At 60.7% G+C, this 23,496-nt stretch overlaps 2 protein-coding genes across 5 annotated transcripts; one reads left to right on the forward strand and one right to left on the reverse strand.

Annotated features, from left to right (window-relative positions):
- Positions 1–849: 849 nt before the first annotated feature.
- Positions 850–12,826, reverse strand: naa40 (N-alpha-acetyltransferase 40, NatD catalytic subunit). Of its 2 annotated transcripts, none has more exons than XM_015338807.2 (8): positions 12,583–12,826; positions 4,916–5,011; positions 4,035–4,087; positions 3,706–3,801; positions 2,612–2,770; positions 1,980–2,063; positions 1,708–1,785; positions 850–1,198 (listed from the first exon to the last, which is right to left on the reverse strand). In XM_015338807.2, exons 1-8 carry the CDS (start codon positions 12,637–12,639, stop codon positions 1,054–1,056), a joined length of 768 nt encoding a protein of 255 aa, XP_015194293.2. In that variant the 5' UTR covers positions 12,640–12,826; the 3' UTR covers positions 850–1,053. The 2 variants fall into 2 exon arrangements, with proteins under 2 accessions (XP_015194293.2, XP_015194294.1); XM_015338808.2 differs by lacking the exon at positions 12,583–12,826 and adding an exon at positions 5,959–6,245.
- Positions 12,827–12,848: 22 nt separating this feature from the next.
- rcor2 (REST corepressor 2) lies at positions 12,849–22,429 on the forward strand. Of its 3 annotated transcripts, none has more exons than XM_069180468.1 (14): positions 12,849–13,531; positions 13,857–13,937; positions 15,680–15,803; positions 16,758–16,814; positions 17,197–17,277; positions 17,551–17,603; positions 17,743–17,904; positions 18,455–18,579; positions 19,133–19,199; positions 19,954–20,178; positions 20,256–20,333; positions 20,431–20,488; positions 20,891–21,126; positions 21,227–22,429. In XM_069180468.1, exons 1-14 carry the CDS (start codon positions 13,358–13,360, stop codon positions 21,584–21,586), a joined length of 1,881 nt encoding a protein of 626 aa, XP_069036569.1. In that variant the 5' UTR covers positions 12,849–13,357; the 3' UTR covers positions 21,587–22,429. The 3 variants fall into 3 exon arrangements, with proteins under 3 accessions (XP_069036569.1, XP_069036571.1, XP_069036570.1); XM_069180470.1 differs by having other exon boundaries at positions 13,513–13,531; positions 13,857–14,955; XM_069180469.1 differs by lacking the exon at positions 12,849–13,531 and having other exon boundaries at positions 13,716–14,725.
- The last annotated feature ends 1,067 nt before the right edge of the window (positions 22,430–23,496 follow it).

Consider the following 23,496-nt stretch of genomic DNA (forward strand, 5'->3'; position numbering starts at 1 on the left):
AATTTCCGGGATGGGTGGCCATCTGAATATTTTAGTGAAGACGTCGGCACTCGAGGTGGGCAGATTTCACTCGTGCTCAAAAGTGCCTTGAAAAGTCCCAGAGGCGTTGGAGATGGAAAGGACCCAATGAAGCCCGTCCAGACCTTTTAGAACTGGACAGTTGTGGGCCACTGAGAGGGCAGACACGGTGGGCACACGCGCCCCTCACCGAGAAATCCCACCTGCGCTGGCCAGGGGGGCGGATCCCGCGGGCTCTCACCGCGGAGGTCGGGCAGCGAGTTTGCGTGGGCACCTCGGCCGGCCAGCCACCGGGGCGGCGCTGTGGAGCAATAGAGGAGGAGGTGGAGGGGGCAACCGATTCTGCCCGGCCTTCGTGTTCCGGGACTCGGCCAGATCCTCCATCCCGCGGGAAAGCGAGCCGAGCTCCCGGCGGGTCTCTGGGAGGAGGAGGAATACTGGAGACCCCGTCATGGCCGATCAGGGGAGGAAACCCAGCTCTCCACTACCGACGCGCTGGAATCCCACATCGGCAGCGAGGAAGAGGATGTGCTCCTTCACCGGCTGTGAGGGTGACCCTCCTCGAGCCAGAGAGGGATCTGGTCATTCCTTGGGAATGCTTCCCAGCTAACACAGCCCTGGGAATTTCCCCCGGAGGAACCCGCCACCGGGCCCCCCCGACACTCAGCTGGATCGGCTCTCGACTCAACGGGGCCCAACGGGTGGGGGAGGGGAGGAGGACCAGTCGACTGGCATCCGGTCGGGCTCGGCCCACGCCGACGGGTTTCCGATGGGACAAGGCGCCGGGGGGTTCGAGCGGAGCCGTGCGCTCCCTCTCTCTCTCTCGGGGGGGGGGGGGGGCCGTGGCGTTCCGCTGAGGTGACAGGAGGGGGTGCAGGATGTAGGGCTGTGCGGGTCTTTACCCCAAGGGGCACCCATTAAAAACTTCTGCTGGAAGAGGTGGGGTTAAGAAAGAAACACAGACAGGGGCACTTAAGAAAGGACTGGGATACGACGGGGGGGTGTTTGGGAAGGCAGGGGGGGGTGCCCCCTCCCTCAATGGCAGCAGCCCCCACAGTGTCCCCCACTGTGCGCGTGCTGGACGCCCTCCCCGAACTTTGTCCTCCGGCTCAGAATCTCATAGGAGCAGTCATCGCCACAGCAGCCGGACATGCTGGGGGAGGTCTCGTCAATCTCGAACCTGTGTTTCCGGAGAGGGAGAGAGACCGTGAGCACCGGGGCAGTGAGAGGGGGGACCAGGGGGTGATGAGCGAACGAGAAGAGGTGTGAAGCATGAGAACAGATGTGAGAGAGGCCATTCCTGCATGAGACAGCAGGCCGCCGACTGGCCGCTGAATTAAAAGTAATATTTCCGCATGTGCGGCACGCAGGTCTCTCAGTTCCCCGCAGTCACTGAACACATTCGTAACACAAACTGCACAACAGACCCATGGAAAATCAGTCAGAAAACTCCATGTTTACATTCTTTCTAAACTAAACACGTATTCTACATTTTCTCAATTTGACACGAATATCCCTCCCACCTCCCACGTTGGCTAATGCGCTAGAGCGAGGTCTGCCTGGATGAACAGGTATTAAAAAAACCCTTCAAGAGATGGCAAACGGACCCCAGGACGAAGCTGGGCAAACCCAACCCATTCCTCTCGAGCGCAGTCGGGGGGCCGGGGGGGGGGAGAGACGGGCACTTACTGTAACGCTTCCCTGAAGAACTGGTAAGCACCGTGATTGTGTTTGAATACTGTTAACACCACCTTCTTCATCTGTGTGCTAGAGAGAGACGCAGGGGCGGGGGGCATGAGAGAGCAGGAGAGAGAGGGGACAGTCAGTATTCTTCTTCGGTACAGAGACAGCCTTGCACCCGAGCAGTCTAAGGCAGCCTCTTGTCCAATCCCATCCCCAGATTCCCCCCCTGTGTAACTGTGCCCTGAAGCCCCCCAGGGAGAGCAGGCCGGAGGGCTCACCTGTTGGCAATGAGCTGCAGGATCTGGATGAGGAACTTCCCCAGGCCTTTCCTCCGCACTCGGCTCTCCAGCTGCACCTCGTAGCTGCGGGGAGACGAGACGGCCAGGGCGACAGGACAGAGAGACGCGGGGATTACGATCACACACAAAACGACCCTGTCGATGGTCACCGCTGCCGTCTCGCTGCCCCCGGGTCTCTGGGTTTCATTCTGGACCTGGGGGTGCTGTCTGTGTGGAGTTTGCATGTCCCCCCCCCCCCCCCCCAGGTTGGTGTGGGTTTCCTCTGGAAAGTTCCCTCCCCCCATGGCCAAAGACTCACTGGTGGGTTAATGGGCTTCTGGGAAAACTGGCCCTGGTGTGTGCGTGTGTCCTGTGATGGACTAGCTGTACCCTGCCTTGCTCCTGGTGCGTGCTGGGATAGACTCCAGCCCCATTGTGGCCCTGTCCTGGATAAAGCCGCTATCCAACAGCTGGAAGGACGACTGCTTTAACCGCGAATGACAGCAGTTCATCAACGAGCGAGTCGATGCCCGATTCCCGGCAGGTGCAGTCGTGACGCATCTGACCGATTCTCCTCACGCCGCCACGTTTGCATGAGGTGCCAGACAGGAACGGAGGGGGCGCTGTCTCACCAGTACAGGACCTCGTCCCCACACTCCACGTCGAAGCGGAAGTGGGAGAAGGCCACGGGCGCGGCGCTGCCGTCCCGCGCCAGGAGGTACCAGGCCCGGTCGTCCCTCATCTCCTCTCTCTTCTCCCGCTCCTTCCAGCCCCACTCACTCTGCTCGTACCTGCGCCAGGGAGAGGGAGAGAGAGAGCAGGCAGGCCTCAGACGAGCGCCGCCCGGCCGCCGACGGACCTCCACAGCGTGGCTGGGCAGCTCGTTCCCCGCTCCCACCAGCCTCGGTGTAAACACACGCCGGCTGTGCCGATTAAACAAGCTCATCCAGCTGTGCCTTGAAAGACGCTAGGGCACCGGCTTCCACGGCGTTACTGGGAAGCTTGTTCCACACCCCTACCACTCTTTGTGTAACCACATCGCCCCCCCCCCCCTCTACTTGGTTTAAAAGTACCCTTCCCTGTAGTTTCCACCTGCATTCTCTGGTTCATGTCTCACTGATGGGAAATGAAGAAGTCCACTGGACTGGCTTAAATATTTCACCTCAACACACCAAGTGGACGACTCACTCCTCACTCCTGGCCTTTGTTTCCAATCCATTAAAACGTTTCCCATCCAGACACGTGAATTGTTTTCACATGCTGACGGCAACTGAAGAATTAAAACGTCCAGGAGAAACGCAGTCAAAAGACTCCTCCTGACCTACATACGCCACACGTTTCTTCTCTGCGCACACCTGTCCCTGCTGTCCGAAGAACTCCGTCCAGACCATGGAGCAAGAGTGGCCTTTCCTAAATCTTTCTCTACCCGAGAACCCTGCCAGTGATCCGCTGTCCCGAACTCCGGCTTCCACAGCCCTGCAGCTAAGAGACGTCAGGCTTGCTGGCCTGAATCTGGTACTACTGCACTCCCTTCCCAGCCTGCGGTGAGCACCCTTGTCCAGAGAGGCTGCTGGGACAGGTTTGCTCGCGACCAACAAGTCACGTCGCCCGTTTCTGTGAAGCCCGAGGGCGCCGCCCCATCACTGGCCTGAGCTCGGCCCGTCGCGCCAGGGTGCTGGCCTACTCTCCGGGACCCGGGTACAACCCCTCCCCCCCGGGTACTCACAGCGCCTGCATGTTGCTCCGGGTCAGCTCGTAGGCCCACTCCAGCGTGTCCGAGCTCAGCGCCGAGACCCGCCTGCACTCGATCGTCAGGTCCAGCCTGCGGAGGGTCACAGGGTCAGTTATGAATGCCCTGCTCAACGCAGGCCACTTCAGCTCCGTCAGAATCCTCTACGCCTTGACTCTCCTTTACTGACCATCAGCTGCATTAGAATCCTCTACGCCAAGACTCTCCGTTACCGAGCAAGAGCTGCATTAGAATCCTCTACGCCAAGACTCTCCATTACTCTATTGAGAGACAAAAGAGAGAAAAGGCTGCAGGTCCTGTCTTACCCATTTCTATCGTATTTCTTAAACACGGGAAAGGCAGTTAGGGGGTCTTCGAGCTGCAAGGAAAAAAACAAGTTTAAAAGCTCATCAACCTCCTCTCTACTGTCAACAAAACAACAGGACAATCCAAACACAACGAATTCACAAAGAGCTCACCATCTCCCTGTAAGGAATGCCCTTGTTGATCTGGCTCTTCGTGAGCCTGCGCACACTTGTACAGGTGTGCGAGTGTGCGAGTGAGTGTGTGTGTGCGCGTGTGCGCATGCTTGTACAGGTGCGTGTGTGTGTGTGCGTGCGTGCACAAGCTTGTACAGGTGTGGAAGCCAGTGTGCATCCGCTTGTGCAGGTGTGCGAGTGAGTGTGCGAGTGAGTGTGCGCGCTTGTGCAGGTGGGCGAGTGAGTGTGCGCGCTTGTGCAGGTGGGCGAGTGTGAGCGTGTGCGTGCGCACTCTTGCACAGGTGTCCAAGTCAGTGTGTGTGCGCTTGTGCAGGTGTACAGGTGTGCGAGTGAGTGTGCGTGTGCGTGCGCACTCTTGCACAGGTGTCCAAGTCAGTGTGTGTGCGCTTGTACAGGTGTGCGAGTGAGTGTGCATGTGCACTCTTGTACAAGTGTGCGAGTCAGTGTGTATGCACGCTTGTGCAGGTGTGCGAGTCAGTGTGTATGCACGCTTGTGCAGGTGTGCGAGTCAGTGTGTATGCACGCTTGTGCAGGTGTGCGAGTCAGTGTGTATGCACGCTTGTGCAGGTGTGCGAGTCAGTGTGTATGCTAGTGTGTGAGCTTGTGCACATTTTTTCCTTGGCCTGGCTGCTCTGCCACACACACTGCTGCAGGGTGTGTGCTGGACGACGCCCCTCTCCTGTCTCTTGACCCCCTGACCCTCTGACCTTGTTGGCTGCCTCCACCTTGGCGCACACGGCGTCCATGGCCGCCCTCTCCTCCAGACGCTTCTGCTTCTTCTCCTTCGCCTTGTTCGATTTCCTCTGGGGGGGCAGAGGAAGACAGGTGAACCCCAGTCTGGCTCCTTCACACGCTCTGGAAGCCCACAGACACCCACTCGCACCCAGGTCCCGTGGGGTCACTCTGTACCAGATCCCCACAGCCAGCGCCTCGACTCCGCGCGGACCAGTCCCGAGCCCGAGGGTCAGCACGGACCAGTCCCGGCCAGCCCGTGCCCGGGGGTCAGCGCGGGCCAGTCCCGGCCAGCCCGAGCCCGGGGGTCAGCGTGGACCAGTCCCGGCCAGCCCGAGCCCGGGGGTCAGCGCATCATGGCCACCGCATCTCCCTGTTAATCACCCCCGCTGCACGCCGGTGACAGCCGACCACCAGCACTCGCCCCTGCCCAACGCCTGACCCCGTCCCTCACACCGGCACTGACCACTGACCGGTCGGCCGCTCGCTCGCTCACTCAGTCAGTCTCCTGCACACAGAGGCAGGGCCAGGGTCGAACGAGGACTCCGCGTGCATTGTTGGGGGGGCGGGGAGGGTGAGAGGGTGACCCCAGAGCCCGCACAGAGCGCACAACGCGACCCCGGAATGCACGATAGCCTCAGCACCGCGGGCCTGAGCTCGGAGAGCCGCCGGACGCACCCGGCCGGCCGGCCGGCCCTCGGCCTAGTGCGGAAGCCCCCCGCCTCACCCCACCCACGGCCACGCAAGAAACACGCGCACGCAAAGCGAGCCTCGAGGACGTGTCTGTGTGTGTCTGTGTGTGTGGGGCTGGGGTTTTGTTTCCCCTTAAACCAGAAAAACGCCGAAAACAGGCGGGCGAGCAGGAGGAGGCAGTCGGAGGACAGCTTAGGAGCAGGAGCTCCGTTCTCCCCCTCTCGCTGCTCCACTCCCCCGTCTCCCTCCCTCCTCTCTCTCACACACACACACACACTGCAACACACGGCGACAGCACGCGTCTTTGTTCAAACCGGAGACTCACCCCCATGTCTGTCACAGAAGCGAGCGAGCCAGCGGCGCCGCCGAGAAACTTTTAGGGTCTTTTTGTTTTAATTTCCCCCCTTTTCCTTGTTTTTTTTTTTGGGGCGATACGCGGTGGACGGGGGGGAGGGGGTAGAGAGGGCTACAGCGGAGCGATCGCCGGTTTGTTTGTTGTAATTGTTGCTCTAACTTCGCCGGCGCTGGTCTCTCTCTCTCCGACCCACATTGACACGGACGAGCCGCGGCGAGCGCTTCCTCTTTCGTTGTCATGGGGAAATGACGTCACCCGCAGGGGGCGCCTGCTCTGCCCGCACTTAGTACTGGCAAGGGCTGACGTCACACGGGCGGGAAAAGCACTACGATCAGGAAGCGGGCCCTCCGTGCAGGCCAACCCGGAAGAGCCTGCAGGTTGCGTGTCGAGACCCCCGGGGGGAGGAGAGGAGCTGCGCCTGTCGGCCGGCTCTCAGAAACCGCCGCCAAGCGCGGGGAGGGGCGGTTCACACGCACAGCCCGGTTCCGTTTATCTGACCCACGCAATGAAAGTGCAATGGCGTGGCATAAGAAAATACAAAAATAAAGAAAATACATAAAAAAGGAGAGGAAAAAAACACAGAAAGGGCACGCATACGAAAGGGGAAAGGGTTATCTGCATCAGCAGATGGGTAGAGAGGTCAGGCCTCTCCAGATTCTTTGGGAGGTCTGCGGGTTCAAGTCCCTGGGGGGGTGGCACAGCTGTCGCAGCCTTAGGCACAGCGGAAGATGGAGACCGTACTGGCGAGACGCCCGAGCTGCTGTGACCGAGGACAAGAGCAGTATAAGCCCACTGGAAGGTTCCTGGAGTGTTTCAGACACAGTACCTCTGGCTGAACCCTCCTGGCTGGGGGGGCAGGGGACGAGGAGGCTGGGACCCCCCCTGCAGAGAGAGGGGTGGCCCAGGGGCGGCTGCAGAGGTGGGGTCGGGGTGCAGGAGGGAGAGAAGGCGGTCGCGTCCGGTAAGGCGAGGAGGGATGGAGAATTACCGCCAGCTGGGGCTCAGCGAACAGGCCTGTGGTCATCCCCCCCGAACCTTCGCTATAAACCCGTGACCATGGGCCTGCGTGTTCCCACACCTGTGGGCGTGTTATCCTCACCGTGAAGCCCCCTGGACATGTCCTGACCTGAAAGACGCTATATAATACTACTTTATGACGGGTGGGGCGCTGCGTCAGCAGAGGAACGAGTGCAGGTTTATTCCAGGCTGAAGGAAAGAAACACAACGTTTCGGCTGTGGAGCCTTCTGGGGGTGTTACTGTATTCCAGCACAGGGCTGTGGGGGATCTGGAGGCTCTCCCAGCAAGCCCCGGGCGCCAATCCATCACAGAACACACACACACACACACACACACACCGGGGCCAGTCTGTGGACTGTGGGAGGAAACCGGAGCACTCGGGTGAAACCCTTGCAAAACTGGGGAGAACATGCAAACTCCACACGGACAGCTCCTGAGATCTTCCATTGAACCCGGGGCCCCGGCGCTGCAAGGCAGCAACCCTGACCCCCCTGTGCCGCCTGGTCTGGCCTTATTTTACTTTTAAAAACACAAATCTGTTTCTCCAAAATAAAACGTGTAAACAAGGCTGGTGCCCCATCAGCAGGAATGTCCGGAAGCTGGGAAAGGCTGTGTTGTGGTCTCCGGCTGTGGACTGGTTTGACAGAGAGTGGTACGGGGTGGAGGGCTGACAGAAGAGCGAGCAAGCGCGCGGCTCCGCGTGAAACCAGACCCCCAGCTCGGGGGCTCTACCCCCCCCCCCGCCCCCCCTCTCTCCCTGTGACACCGCTCCTGCTCCTGGCTGCAGTGTCACAGCTCACCGCAAGGGGGCAGGAGAGGCCGGCTGCGAGGCGAGTCCGTCTCTGAGGACTATCGTGGCAAAAGAAGATTCATCTCACTAGTGAAGCGGAAATCACACCGGATAAAAGCCTGTTTTTTTTTTTTATTTTTGTTTCGATCATTTCAGTCGAATGCAATGTTACAATGCCACCGGCGGCATGAACAGCAAACGTGTTCCCTTCCGTCGTGTGCACGTGTGGGCCCGCTTTGTCTACCCCCCCACGCCCCTGCGCGGAGGACCGGACTCTTTTCACGAGAAGAAAAGGCCTTTCTGTACCTTTAAAACCCGACCCCCCCCACCCCCCCGAACGGGCAGATGGCCCCTGCCCCGCCCCGCCGCGAGCTCTTTGTTTTCTCTCCCGCACAGCGGTGGTCATCTGTCTCGCGGCACGAGGGGGGGGGGGGAGAGGAGGAGGAGGAGGAGGGGGGGGGCGGGGTCGTCCGAGTTCACTACGGGGCAAACGACCGCTTCCGCCCGACGGCATCACCCCAGTAAAACAGCCCCCCCCATCCTCCTCCATTCCCGTGTCCTTTTCCGCGCGCAGGGGAAGAGATCAGGGATTGAACCGGAGTGACCTCGGACCCCGGGCGGGGGGCTGGTGTCATCTCCGGACAGCGACCCAAGCCGACCGGCCCCGCCGTGCCTGGCCAGCAGCTGCAGGCCGAACCCAGCGCCCGACGCAGATCGCTCTCCTGTGTCTGAAGCTCGGGGAGAACACCAGAGCCCCAAGCCCGTCGGTGGCGACATCCGCACTGAAACCACTGGAGAGTGTCGGGATTTCCAGCTGTTTAAACCTGCGCTGGTCTGGGCACACAGCAGCCTGGTCTGGTCTGGTCTGGTCTGGTCTGGGCACACAGGAGCCACAGAGTGGTCTGGTCTGGTCTGGTCTGGGCACACAGGAGCCACAGTCTGGTCTGGTCTGGTCTGGTCTGGGCACACAGGAGCCACAGTCTGGTCTGGTCTGGTCTGGGCACACAGGAGCCACAGTCTGGTCTGGTCTGGTCTGGTCTGGTCGGGGCACACAGGAGCCACAGTCTGGCCTGGTCTGGTCTGGGCACACAGGAGCCACAGTCTGGTCTGGTCTGGTCTGGTCTGGGCACACAGGAGCCACAGGCTGGTCTGGTCTGGTCTGGGCACACAGGAGCCACAGTCTGGTCTGGTCTGGTCTGGGCACACAGGAGCCACAGGCTGGTCTGGTCTGGTTGGGGCACACAGGAGCCACAGTCTGGTCTGGTCTGGTCTGGTCTGGGCACACAGGAGCCACAGTCTGGTCTGGTCTGGTCTGGGCACACAGGAGCCACAGTCTGGTCTGGTCTGGTCTGGTCTGGGCACACAGGAGCCACAGTCTGGTCTGGTCTGGTCTGGGCACACAGGAGCCACAGTCTGGTCTGGTCTGGTCTGGTCTGGTCTGGGCACACAGGAGCCACAATCTGGTCTGGTCTGGTCTGGTCGGGGCACACAGGAGCCACAGTCTGGTCTGGTCTGGTCTGGTCTGGGCACACAGGAGCCACAGTCTGGTCTGGTCTGGTCTGGGCACACAGGAGCCACAGTCTGGTCTGGTCTGGTCTGGTCTGGTCTGGTCTGGTCTGGTCTGGGCACACAGGAGCCACAGTCTGGTCTGGTCTGGTCTGGGCACACAGGAGCCACAGTCTGGTCTGGTCTGGTCTGGTCTGGTCTGGGCACACAGGAGCCACAGTCTGGTCTGGTCTGGTCTGGTCGGGGCACACAGGAGCCACAGTCTGGTCTGGTCTGGTCTGGGCACACAGGAGCCACAGTCTGGTCTGGTCTGGTCTGGTCTGGTCTGGTCTGGGCACACAGGAGCCACAGTCTGGTCTGGTCTGGTCTGGGCACACAGGAGCCACAGTCTGGTCTGGTCTGGTCTGGTCTGGGCACACAGGAGCCACAGTCTGGTCTGGTCTGGTCTGGGCACACAGGAGCCACAGGCTGGTCTGGTCTGGTCTGGGCACACTGGAGCCACAGTCTGGTCTGGTCTGGTCTGGTCGGGGCACACAGGAGCCACAGTCTGGCCTGGTCTGGTCTGGGCACACAGGAGCCACAGTCTGGTCTGGTCTGGTCTGGTCTGGGCACACAGGAGCCACAGGCTGGTCTGGTCTGGTCTGGGCACACAGGAGCCACAGTCTGGTCTGGTCTGGTCTGGGCACACAGGAGCCACAGTCTGGTCTGGTCTGGTCTGGTCGGGGCACACAGGAGCCACAGTCTGGTCTGGTCTGGTCTGGTCTGGTCTGGGCACACAGGAGCCACAGTCTGGTCTGGTCTGGTCTGGTCGGGGCACACAGGAGCCACAGTCTGGTCTGGTCTGGTCTGGTCTGGTCTGGGCACACAGGAGCCACAGTCTGGTCTGGTCTGGTCTGGGCACACAGGAGCCACAGTCTGGTCTGGTCTGCTGTTTGCTTCTGTCCTCAGTCATCGTGGGAGAGACAGCAGGTCTCCTTCATCACGTCCGCAGGCGGCTCACACACACTGCACGCAGGGAGAGGAGGGAGAGGAGGGGGAGGAGGGGGAGAACCGGGGGTGGGAGAGGAGAGGGGAGGGGAGAGGAGGACACAGGGGCGCGAGAGACAGAGGGAGGAGGAGGAGGAGGAGGGGGAGGGGGTGAGAGATGACGAAGAATGAAAGATGAGACAGAGAAGGAGGAAGGACAGAGGCTGAAAACAGAGACAGGCAGTGTGACATCCGGACAGCGGGGCGAGTTCTGTGGGCGTGCGTGTCAGACTGCAGGCTGCTCTGTGTGTAATAGCATGCTGTCAGGGCGGTCTGTGAGAGCACTGGGGTCTGTCTGTGTTCACTCTCCAGATGTGACTGGCTTTGTGTCTGCAGGCTTCCCTGGTTAGTGTGTGAAACACTGTGGTACCGGAGCCCTTCCTGGCTCACAGTCCTTCACCCCAGTCAGCAGTCAATTCACCAGCACACAGCGCACACAACTGCTAGAGACACTGCTGTCCCTCTCCTCTCACACTGACACACTCCTGACTGGACTGGAGACACTGCTGTCCCTCTCCTCTCACACTGCCCCTGAATTCACACACTGACACACTCCTGACTGGACTGGAGACACTGCTGTCCCTCTCCTCTCACACTGCCCCTGAATTCACACACTGACACACTCCTGACTGGACTGGAGACACTGCTGTCCCTCTCCTCTCACACTGCCCCTGAATTCACACACTGACACACTCCTGACTGGACTGGAGACACTGCTGTCCCTCTCCTCTCACACTGCCCCTGGATTCACACACTGACACACTCCTGACTGGACTGGAGACACTGCTGTCCCTCTCCTCTCACACTGCCCCTGGATTCACACACTGACACACCCCTGACTGGACTGGAGACACTGCTGTCCCTCTCCTCTCACACTGCCCCTGAATTCACACACTGACACACTCCTGACTGGACTGGAGACACTGCTGTCCCTCTCCTCTCACACTGACACACTCCTGACTGGACTGGAGACACTGCTGTCCCTCTCCTCTCACACTGACACACTCCTGACTGGACTGGAGACACTGCTGTCCCTCTCCTCTCACACTGCCCCTGGATTCACACACTGACACACTCCTGACTGGACTGGAGACACTGCTGTCCCTCTCCTCTCACACTGCCCCTGGATTCACACACTGACACACTCCTGACTGGACTGGAGACACTGCTGTCCCTCTCCTCTCACACTGCCCCTGGATTCACACACTGACACACCCCTGACTGGACTGGAGACACTGCTGTCCCTCTCCTCTCACACTGCCCCTGAATTCACACACTGACACACTCCTGACTGGACTGGAGACACTGCTGTCCCTCTCCTCTCACACTGACACACTCCTGACTGGACTGGAGACACTGCTGTCCCTCTCCTCTCACACTGACACACTCCTGACTGGACTGGAGACACTGCTGTCCCTCTCCTCTCACACTGCCCCTGGATTCACACACTGACACACTCCTGACTGGACTGGAGACACTGCTGTCCCTCTCCTCTCACACTGCCCCTGGATTCACACACTGACACACTCCTGACTGGACTGGAGACACTGCTGTCCCTCTCCTCTCACACTGCCCCTGAATTCTCGAGTACACACAGAGCCCGCACCGAATTTGCATGAGAGCTACAGTGAGCGAATTGTAAAGAAATACCCCCATACTTTCCAGGCAACAGCTACTGCCGTTGGTGTGTGTGTGTGTGTTTATTTTAAAGGCAGACGTACATCTTCATCTTTTTATTCGGTCCCGTTCGGAATGAACAAATGCGACAACGGAATTCCCGTGCGTGTTTCACTTGGACAACTGCACGGGGAGAGGGTCCACGCTAGTCCACGCTCGCACGGTGCGTCTTCCGGGCGCCGGACGCGCACACAGACCCGCCGGGGCTGGGCGACCCCGTGTTTCCCCCGTGTCATGTCGTCGTGCGTGGGTCTGCTCCCCCCCCCATCCTTCCTCTCCGCCCCGCGCGGTCGCTCTCACCCTCACTCGCGTGTCACGGCAGTGCCAGTCTGGGCGGCCTCCTCACAGCGCTCTCGCCGCTGCCGGATCGCTCCGCGCTCGCCGGATTCAAGTAGTCCCTCCCTCCCTCTCTCTCTCTGCTTTTCCCAACCAGATTGATCGGCTGCGGAATCAAGGATTCGCTGGGAGACCCTCGTCAGGGGTGCCTCAGCTCTCTAACCCTCTAGTCTCGCTCTTGGCCGCTATCAACCGAAATGGAGGGCCTGTCCTCCCCGTGCCTTTTGAAAAGGTGGCGTACCTGCTCCAGCGTGGGCACTGTTGAACACCGCGCTGCCAAGGGAATCACACGCCGCATCGTCCCACACAGTGGGAGAAGCGATCGTGATGCGCTGAAAAAACAAAAAAACACCCCAAACCCCCATGTGTCCCCCCCCCAAGCTGCTCACGCCCGGAGGAGAGGGACTACTTCTTCCTGGAGTGGAAGTTGAGTTGGGGAAAGAGCGGCGGCGGCGGCGGCTGGGGGGGGGGGGAGGAGGCGTGCTGCGGCCGCCCGGCTGGCGCGAGCCCGGTGCCTGGCCGTGTGTCTCGGGCTCGGCACGGGAGGGCTGCGGCGCGTGCGGCTGGCGAGACCATTGTCTCGGTGGAGGGGGAGTGTGTGTGTGTGTGAGGCTCAGCAGCAGCAGCAGCAGCACCAGCGGCGGCGGGAGGGGGGAGAGGAGGAGGAGGAGGAGGAGGAACCGGTGCGTTTCCGCGCCCCCGGGAGCGCAGAAGGGAGACGCGGCGGGGCTCCGGTGTCTCGCTGCGCTCTGACCGAGAGCGGAGCCGGGAATCCGCCGCCGAGGTGGAGAGCGCACAGCCAGCCCCTACACCCCCCAAAACACTGAGAGAGACAGAAACTTAACAGACAACTTGCATCCGAGGAGGAGCGAGAGAGCGAGAGAGGGGGGGGGGAGAGGAGGAGGAGTGTGTGTGTGTGTGCGGGCAAGGGGAGGCAGGGCAGAGAAAGGTGGGTTTCTTGCCTCCAGGACGCCGGCTGAAGCCCACGCTGGATTATGCCGGATAACCCCCTGTAAATGAGCAGGGAAGGCGGCGACCGCGGCAGGAGCGAAGGCAGAAGGAACGGGAGGAGGAGGAAGAGGAGGAGGAAGGGGGAGGACAAGGCAGGGGGCAGCGCCGTCCGGTCCTGGGCTGACAACCGCCACGGGGTCCCGGCGTCCGGGTGCGAGTCGCAGGGGGACACCGAACCGGTACGGAACCGGCTCCCGCGCTCCCTCCCAGACTCCGTTCCCTCCTTTCCAGGGGTGACCGGGTCTGACCCCGGGTTGGCGTTTTGGGGGGGGTGTTGAGGCGACGGGGGGGGTGGGGGCAGCTGGCTGCGTTATCAATTGATTGCATTTTTACAGCGGGGGTCTCCTCGACCAGCAGCACACAGACACCCCAAGTTGGGGTGCACCTATCACAATCCTTACCGTTGTGGGGCTCCCCCCCCCCCCCCCAACTCCCCCTCGTTATCTGGCCGAGTCCCGGGCAGAGAAGGAGACGCTCATTCTTGGAAGTGTTTTGTTTTGGTAGCACGGCGACAGGGAGAGCGGATCGGGGACGGGCGCCGGCGCGACTTCTGGCATCTTACTGCAGGCGACCCGGCTCGGCAAGGTAAGGCACCAGCTGCCCGTCCGGGACCGGCCCGCTGCCTGCCCGATCTCTAACTGCGCGGCTCGGGCTTCGTGCTGCCCCCGCCGGCCTGAATTTCGGGGATGTGACATTTAAACTCGCGATGCGCTGGGGCAGAACGGGGGGGTTGGGTTTGAGGCAGCGGTTCAAAAGCTTGGGAACTGAGGACGAGGACGGGACATCACAGCCGGCAGGCAGCTGCTCTGTCTCGGTTCCGTCTCCCTCACCCTGCGGTCCCCGGCTCGGCTCGGATAGCCCTCTCCGGTCCAGCCACCCCCTGTCTCTCTCTCCGTCCGGGAGTCGGGCTGCAACGGGGCTCCTTCCCGGAGATCGCAAGGTTGTTGGTTTGGGCGCTGTTTTGTCCGCTTTCTGCCTCTTCCTCCGTCGACTGGGAGAGCCGCCCGTACCGAGAGAGCGCCTGGGGGGGGGGGTCGGCGCAGACAAAGCCGGGCGCTGCAGGCTGGAGGCTGGTGGCTTTCGGGCACGGCGCCGCACCGGCCGGGACATCCGTGGAGTTGCGATGCCTCGGGCTGTGTTTCTCCGCCGAAGTTGGGGGAAAGTTCAGCCCGGGTTTCGGGTGACCCGCCTGGGGGTCGGCGGCCCCAGCTGGATCTGCTGTACCGGAGGAGGCTGGTGGTGGTTGGTGTTGAGGGAGGGGGGTCGGGTCATTGTGTTGCCCTGGCGACGGTGTCGGTTGGTACCGTTAACGCTCCGGTTCAAATCCGCCGGTTTTCGGATTTCGAAATAAACGCGGGGCTCCGAGGCGGGAGGTACGAGCCAGCTTGGTCGCCACGGACGGTTTCTCGCACCGGGTCCACCGCCTCTCCATCGATACATTCAGGAAAAAGCTTCTTTTCTTTTTTTTTTTTATTGTTTTGGGCCGGCCGGCCGGCTGCCGTCTCCGGGGTAGACCTGCAGTTGCAGCTCCTGGCCACGGTGGCGTCGCTGAATGGAGTCCTTGTCGATCTCACAATGACCCGGAGCCCTTTGTCTCCCTGTGGTACTTTTCCACACTGTGGCCGGCCATGACGATCCTCTGCCTCTGCCCGGGGCACAGCCCTGGAGATGGGCTTCGGAAGGCCAGATCTTAAAACCCAAAACAACAAAAATTGAGATCTGCAGACGCGTTGTTCGGGGGAAGCGGGGCTGGGGGCCGCACGAGGGGGGGGGCGATGGGGCTCGGACGCAGGGCTGCTTTTCCAGGGTCCGGGTCGGTACTGGGACAGCTGGGTCACAGGGATGGGTGTGTCCACGCCCCCCCCCGTGCGAGAAGCACCCGAGTTCAGAGAGTTGGGTGGCACAGACGTGCCACTAATTGAACACCAGCTTGGCCAAGTCTATACCAGCATGCACCTGTGTGTGTGTCTACCCAACCTTTCTCAGGTCAACGTTAGCACGTAGCCAAAACCTTACACACACACACACACATATAGAGCGCACTTGATCCAACGTAAGACCGTTCCGCACGGTCAACCGGTCCAACACCGGAGCAGCGAGGCCTGGGCGCGGTGTCTCGGTGCATCGTGGGTAACGCGAAACGTGACGTTTCTGGCTCACCCCCCTGTTGAGATGGGGGAGATGGGGGCCCCCCCGTCCACTTGAGAAACGGAGCAGTCCCGGCACGCCTGGGGGGGCCAGACGTGGCTGCCGTCTCTGATGGATGCCTGTTTGTTTCGTTGTTGTGTCTGGTGTGCGTCTGTGGGGGTGTGGCTGCGATGGTACAGGCCATGCCTTCGGTAATGGAGCGATCCGGAGGAGGGGTGCTGTCCCGGAGCCGAGCCAAGACTGTCACTAACGGCAACAGCCAGCACAGCGAGGAGGAGAGCAGCGATGAGGAGCACGCTCACGGTAAACACCGGACCCCCACTGTCTGGCGGGGGGAGAGGGGAGGGGGTGGGCTGGGAGTTGGGCACTAGACAGTCCTGGCTCCTCGGGGGTTAAAGCGCAGAGACTGGGGGAGTTCGTCGTAACGAAACGTCCCCGGTGGTCCGTGTGGGCAGTGATCTGGCTTAACAGGCCGATGTGTAGCAGGTTAAATCCACTCCGGGTTTTACCTGCCTGGACAGCTCGCGGGGAACGGGAGTCGTGCGTTTGTCTCTTGAACGAGGCCGGGGTTTCGGCTTCGGCGAATGGTGGGGGTAGCCTGTAACACGCTCCCACCCTCCTTTGTGTACGGTAGTGCCCCTTGTCCTCTGTTTTAAATGCCCTTGATCCCAGATCTTTCTCTCCTGTCCTCCGAGCTCAGTGTCCCAGAGTGTGTGAGTGGGCTGGCCTGTCATTTAGAGCACCAGCCGAGTGCAGAATCAGTTTGTTAACGAGAATAATACATGAACAGTTCTCATCTGATACAGGAGCAAGTAGCAGGCGAACAGCCTATCTGGGAACAGAAAAGGCAACTGAAATGCATGTTTGTAATGGAGTAGTGGAAGCAAATTCTTGTTTTCAAACGCAGGTTCTGCACGACACAAATGAGAGTCTTCTCCTCCTTTCCTTTTCCTCATCTCTCGCTCTCCCCTGCGTTTCCTGTCTCTGGCTGTGCCCTCTTCCTCCTCCTTCTCCTCCTCTCCCCTGTCTCTCACGCCATGTCTCTGTCTTCTGACCCCTCTCCTGGTGTCCCCTGTGTCCTGATCTCTCTTCCTCTCCCCTCCCTCCCCCTCTCCTCCTCCCTGATCTGTCGGTAGGGATGTGCTCTGATTAATAAACGCCTCTCTCTGGCTCGGCACAGTGTTGCTCTCCTGCACCGTCCAGCCAGCCCGGGAGTCCACATTAACCCCCCCCTCCTGTCTATTCCATTCGTTACAGACAGCATGATCCGCGTTGGGGGGGACTACCAGGCATCGATCCCAGAGTACAAACCAGGTAGGGAGCGGGCGAGCCAGCGGGAGAGAGGGGGGAGGCAGGGAAGGTGATTAAGATGGAGAGAGGGAGACGGGAGGGGGGAGGGCGAGCCGCCAGGAGAGAGGAAGTGGGTGGAAGGAAAACGGGGGGAGGTGGTGGGGGGGAGGGAACTGCAGTGACTAGGAAAGCAGGAGCAGTTGGGGAAATGCAAGAGGAGAGTGTGTTAGCGTGTCTGAACCCACTCCGCGTTTTACAGTGGCAGTCGGACCCCCATTACACGCGGGTCTAAACCCTGGAGCGGGTCAGCCTGCCGTGCAGTGGGGTTGCGATGGACACCAGTGTGAGCCCCGGCGCGGATCAGGCTGTGGGAGTGTGATTTTCATGTCTGCGTGTGTCTCCACAGACAGTCCTGCACGGTACAGCGACAAGGAGCCCAAAGGCATGCTGGTCTGGTCCCCCAATCAGCACATATCCGATGCCAAACGTAAGGAGCACTTGTGTCTCTTTCTCCTGTTCTTCTCTGCCGTCGTCTGTGACCTGCGCTCTCCCTCCCTCTCCATCCTCCTGCCTCGCCCTCCGTGTCCCTCCCTCCCGAGACGAGCAGTAAATCGGGATGACTCCAGATTGCGGAGGGGGAAGGGAACCTGAGCGATCCTTTAAGATAATAAGAGCTGTTGGTCTTGATTCTTGCCTCTGGCGAATCCAGCAGAGCTCTCACGCTCTCCTGTCTCTCTCTCTCTCTCTCTCCGTCTCCCAGTGGACGAATACATCCTGATGGCCAAGGAGAAGCATGGATACAACATGGAGCAGGTACAGTCCAGCCACCACGGACCGCAAGGCCTTCGTCACGCTGCCCCCCCGGGCACTGGAGGGCGCTGTGTCCCAGGGGAACAGCAGCCTGCCTGCCTCCCTAACCGCAGCCTCTCTCCCCCGCGCTCCGGCGCTCCAGGCCCTGGGAATGCTGCTGTGGCACAAGCACGACGTGGAGAAGTCCCTGGCCGACCTGGCCAACTTCACGCCCTTCCCCGACGAGTGGACGGTGGAGGACAAGGTGCTGTTCGAGCAGGCCTTCAGCTTCCATGGGAAGAGCTTCCACCGCATCCAGCAGATGGTGAGGAGCGGGGGCACAGGGGCAGGGGGAGGGGCCAGCGAGGGGGAGGGACAGGGGGAGGAGTTGAAGGGGAGGGACTGGGAAGGCCTGGGGGAGGAGACAGAGGGGGAGGGGCCGGGGGGGGGGCAGAGTGGGAGGGGCTGGGAAGGGCTGGGGGAGGAGACACAGGGGGCAGGGGGAGGAGTTGAAGGGGAGGGACTGGGAAGGGCTGGGGGAGGAGACAGAGGGGGAGGGGCCGGGGGGGGAGACAGAGTGGGAGGGGCTGGGAAGGGCTGGGGGAGGAGACAGAGGGGGAGGGGCCGGGGGGGGGGGGGGCAGAGTGGGAGGGGCTGGGAAGGGCTGGGGGAGGAGACAGAGGGGGAGGGACCAGGGGGAGGAGACAGAGGGGGGGGGGAGTTGAGGGGGAGGGGGGGGAGACAGAGCGGGAGGGGCTGGGAAGGGCTGGGGGAGGAGACATAGGAGGGGCCTCGGAGGGGGAGGGGACAGCTGGGGAGGGCCCATGAGGGCAGGAGGCGGGAAGGCAGAGAGACTCACGGTCTGGTGCTCTCAGCTCCCAGACAAGATGATCTCCAGCCTGGTGAAGTACTACTACTCCTGGAAGAAGACCCGGACGCGCACCAGTGTGATGGACAGACAGGCCCGCAGACTGCTCAGCCAGAGAGAGAAGGACGACAGGTGAGGCCTGGCGAAGTCTGGTCCAGTCACAGCCTGAGGGACTGGAGTGACCACTGTGGACACATCGCACACTGCCCAGTATATAGTGTCCAGTCACAGCCCAGGGACAGGAGTGACCACTGTGGACACCTCACACACTGCCCAGTATATAGTGTCCAGTCACAGCCTGAGGGACAGGAGTGACCACTGTGGACACCTCACACACTGCCCAATATATAGTGTCCAGTCACAGCCCAGGGACAGGAGTGACCACTGTGGACGCTTCTCACACTGCCCAGTATATAGTGTCCAGTCACAGCCCAGGGACAGGAGTGACCACTGTGGACACCTCACACACAGCCCAGTATATAGTGTCCAGTCACAGCCCAGGGACAGGAGTGACCACTGTGGACACCTCACACACTGCCCAATATATAGTGTCCAGTCACAGCCTGAGGGACAGGAGTGACCGCTGAGAGGATAAGGGGTCTCCTGGTGTGTTTAGTTCTGTGTGAACCTGACCGCAGGACCTGTACCGCTGTAGAATCTGAGTGTCTCTCCTCTCGGCCCTCAGCAACGAAGACATGGAGGAGGGAGAAGCAGGCAGTGACAGCGACTTTGAGATCAACACGCAGAAGGAGGTGAGGAACAGCAAGAGCTGTCATGCTATACATGTACCATCCAGTGTGTGTGTATGAACCCCTCTCTCTCTCAGTGCAGTGTTAATGTACTGGAGTGTCCAGTCAGTGTGTCTGTATGAACCCCTCTCTCTCAGTGCAGTGTTAATGTACTGGAGTGTCCAGTCAGTGTGTGTGTATGAACCCCTCTCTCTCTCAGTGCAGTGTTCATGTACTGGAGTGTCCAGTCAGTGTGTCTGTATGAACCCCTCTCTCTCTCAGTGCAGTGTTAATGTACTGGAGTGTCCAGTCAGTGTGTGTGTATGAACCCCTCTCTCTCTCAGTGCAGTGTTCATGTACTGGAGTGTCCAGTCAGTGTGTCTGTATGAACCCCTCTCTCTCAGTGCAGTGTTAATGTACTGGAGTGTCCAGTCAGTGTGTCTGTATGAACCCCTCTCTCTCAGTGCAGTGTTAGTGTACTGGAGTGTCCAGTCAGTGTGTCTGTATGAACCCCTCTCTCTCTCAGTGCAGTGTTAATGTACTGGAGTGTCCAGTCAGTGTGTGTGTATGAACCCCTCTCTCTCTCAGTGCAGTGTTCATGTACTGGAGTGTCCAGTCAGTGTGTCTGTATGAACCCCTCTCTCTCAGTGCAGTGTTAATGTACTGGAGTGTCCAGTCAGTGTGTCTGTATGAACCCCTCTCTCTCAGTGCAGTGTTAGTGTACTGGAGTGTCCAGTCAGTGTGTCTGTATTAAGTCCTTTCTCCCACTGTCTGTCAGGCCCAGAAGCAGTCAAGCATGGGGGGTGTTTCTGGACGGTCCGGTCCAGCCCGGAAGGAGAGTCAGGGGTGTCAGTACCGGCACACGCCCCTGCGTGCTCGCCGGCGCCCCCCGCGGGGGATGTACCTGAGCCAGTCCGATATCTCTGCCGTGTCGGCAGCCCCAGACGCTGCGGTCACCACCCTGAAGCAGCTGGACTCGCAGCTGGTGTCGCTGAAGAGACAGGTGAGCCCCGCTGCCCTGCTGCCCTGCTGCCCCGCCGCCCCCCTGCCCTGCCCTGACGCTGCCTGTCCCCGCCGCAGGTGCAGAGCATCAAGCAGATCAACAGCAGCCTGAAGCACAGTCTGGAGCAGGGCATCGACCGTGCACGCCCCCTGGAGGTACGCCAGCGTGCTGCAGCCCCGGCGTTCCTGACCAGCCCCCCCCGGCGCCGCGTCCCCCCCAGCAGCTGACTTGTCCCGTCTCTGTCACCCCCAGGTCACCCCCAAGTACAGCACCCGCTGGACCACTGAGGAGCAGCTGCTGGCGGTCCAGGGTAAGGGCACGGGCAGTGACTGCCCCCGGGGGAGGGGGAGTGGGCAGGAGAGAGGGGGAGGGATGAGTGTGCAGGAGAGAGAGAGAGGGGGAGGGATGAGTGTGCAGGAGAGAGAGAGAGGGGGAGGGATGAGTGTGCAGGAGAGAGGGAGAGAGGGAGGGATGAGTGTGGAGGGGAGAGAGGTAGGGATGAGTGTGCAGGAGAGAGGGAGGGGGAGGGTAGAGAGAGAGATGAGTGTGCAGGAAAGAGAGAAATAGACGAATGCAGAGAGAGAGAGATAGACGAGTATGCAGGGGAGAGAGAGGGGAGGATGAGTGTGGAGGGGAGAGAGGGAGAGAGATGCTGGGCAGGAGGGCTGGTGCTCCGCAGCGGTCTGACCTGCTCCCCTGCTCTGCGCCCCAGCGATCCGGCACTACGGCAAGGACCTGGGCGCCATCGCCGAGGTGATCGGCAACAAGACGGCCCCGCAGGTCAGCTCCTTCCTGGTCAGCTACCGGCGCCGCTTCAACCTGGACGAGGTCCTGCGCCAGTGGGAGGCGGAGCGGGAGGGCGGGGGCCGCGCCGGGAGCCCGGCCGCCCTGGAGCGTGCCAGGGCCGCCAGCGTGGCGGGAGGAGGCAGCAGCGCGGAGGAGGACGAGGTGAGGGGGGGTCAGGGGTCGGGGGTCGGGGGTCGGGGGGTCAGGGTGGGCAGTCGCTGAAGTATTCCCTCATCGTCTCCTCTCTCTCTCCCCCCTGCAGGTACAGATCACCGCGGTGTCGGCGGCGCCCCCTCTCCCGCCCCCTAGTGGCGCCAGCAGTAACGGCGGCGCCGCCTCTCCTGCGCCGCTCCCGCCGCCGGCCACCCCGCCCCCCCTCTCCCAGCCGCCCCCCCTCCTGCGCCCCGCCCTGCCCCCCGCGCCCCCCAGCCTGCTGCGCCAGCCCCCCCCACTGCAGCAGGGGCGGCCCCTGCCGGCACGGCCCCCCCTCAACCAGCCCCCGCCCCCCCTCATCCGGCCCGCGGCGGCGGCGGCCTCCCGCCAGCTGGGCGCCACGCTGCGGAGCCCCCCCTCCTCCTCGGCCCCTCCCGGGCAGCTCCCCCCGTCTCTGGTGGGCCTGTAGGTGTCCTGGGGGGGCCGGGGGCAGCAGCAGAATTGTCGGGGCGCAAACCGGGGTCGTTCTCTCAGTGCCCCCCCCCGTCTCCCCCCTCCCCCTCTCCTGGTACGCTGTAGAGCCCCCACACTCTCGAACCCACAGCAGAGCGCGGGGGGCCGGGGAGACTCGGTGGGCTCTCTGGGAATTTCGCCTTGGTAGCAACAGCGGGGCGCACCCGCGTACCCTAAAAGATCTCTGTGGCAACAGCAGCCAGCAAGGTGGGTTGTTGCCATGGAAACAACCACCCTGCTGCCCCCCCTGCCAGCCCCCCAGCACCGTGTCCGTTCCCAGCGTGCACCCCCAGGGCAGGAAACGAGCCCGCTGGATCACCGCGGCGACCAGGGCATGCCCGCGACTGCCATGGCAACGGGAGGCAGCGACTCTTCCCATCCTCGCCCGCTGGGGCGGGGAGGCCAGGTCTCCGTGGCAACGGGGGAAGGCGTCATCTCTGCCCAGAGCGACAGGCTGCGGGGCAGGCCCCCCGCAGGTTTCCGTAGCAACCGAGGAGCGGGTCTTCGCGGGCAGGGCGGGAGGGGGAGGGGGGCAGCTGGCGGGGCGGGGGGGACGCGCCAGGCTCGAGTCAGAAACACTGAAGGGCCGGATACTGGACGATCCGCTCGCTCGGCGGGGCCCCGGGGGCCCGGCCCCAGCCACGCGTGAGGGAGGTTCCGTCTAGAATAGGAATGTTTTTTTTTTTTACTTTTGTAATTCGTCTGTGTGTGCGTGAGTGATTTTTTTTTTCTCCATGTTATGAACTGGAATTTGTTTCTTTTTTAAATTGTTAAAAAATAAAAGCTGAAATGCCACACGCTCGTGCGTCTGACCTGCTTCATTCCAGAGCTCCCCCCCCCGCGGTCCTTCTGCGAGAGCCGGGAGGACTCTGCGTCTGTTCGGCGCGGCAGGCGTGAGCTGCTCTGTCGGCTCCCGAGAGATTTGGGGTTTGTTTTTGTAATCGTGCAAAAAATGCTTCTAACCCAGTCCATTCTGCGGCAGCTCTGTCCCACCCTTTCCCCTCGCTGCAGAAGAGTCTCACGTCAGGACTTGGGGCTCCTCAGTCCCTTTACTTTTATGAACATTGCCGACTGATTTCTGTGTGCGTCTGTGTGAGAGAGAGACCATCTGTCCTCACTGTGTGTCTGTGCGAGCTCACCTGTCCTCCCTGGAGACAGCAAACAAGTGTACAAGAACGGACTGAGGCTGAAGAGGGGTGGAGGAATGGAGCAGGAGGGGGAAAAGGAAAGGGAGAGAGGGGGAGGGGATGTCGTGGCCTGAAAGTGACAGATCGCAGCTCATCTTAATGCCATTTTGTTTTTATTACTATTATTGTATTGATCATTTTTTTCTTTTCAACAAAAACAAACAAGGAAAAAAAAAATAAAGATTTAGTCTCCGATTCCCCTCCCCCCACCCTGTCCTAACCTCTTCCCCATTCTGACCCAACCCGGCATCGCCAGGGAATGGACCGGCGCCGCCGCCCGGAGAGAGAGAGAGAGACGGGGAGGAAAACAAATTTCAACAAGAACAATCGACAAGACAAATCAGATTCCCAGCACCTTAACAATCATCAGGAAAACAACAACAAAAAAAAAATAAACCGCCAAACCTGGAAAGAAAAATTGAAAAGGCTCCCCAGGGAACAGCCGGACCTGTCCCACCGGCGCCGCCCGCCGACTCGCCCCTCACTTAAATTACAGCCCAAGAGATCTCAACTGCTCACTTATATATATACTTAAAGAATATATATATATAAACTCAAAGAAATTCTATTTAAACCAGAAAACTAAACATGGCAATTAATGGGAGACCAATCTGGAAACAGCAGATATATAGATTATATATATAATTTTTTTAACCAAGTCTCTCAAAGAACAATGCAA

This window comes from Lepisosteus oculatus, chromosome 18 (assembly GCF_040954835.1).
Source record: "Lepisosteus oculatus isolate fLepOcu1 chromosome 18, fLepOcu1.hap2, whole genome shotgun sequence".
NCBI lineage: Eukaryota > Metazoa > Chordata > Actinopteri > Semionotiformes > Lepisosteidae > Lepisosteus > Lepisosteus oculatus.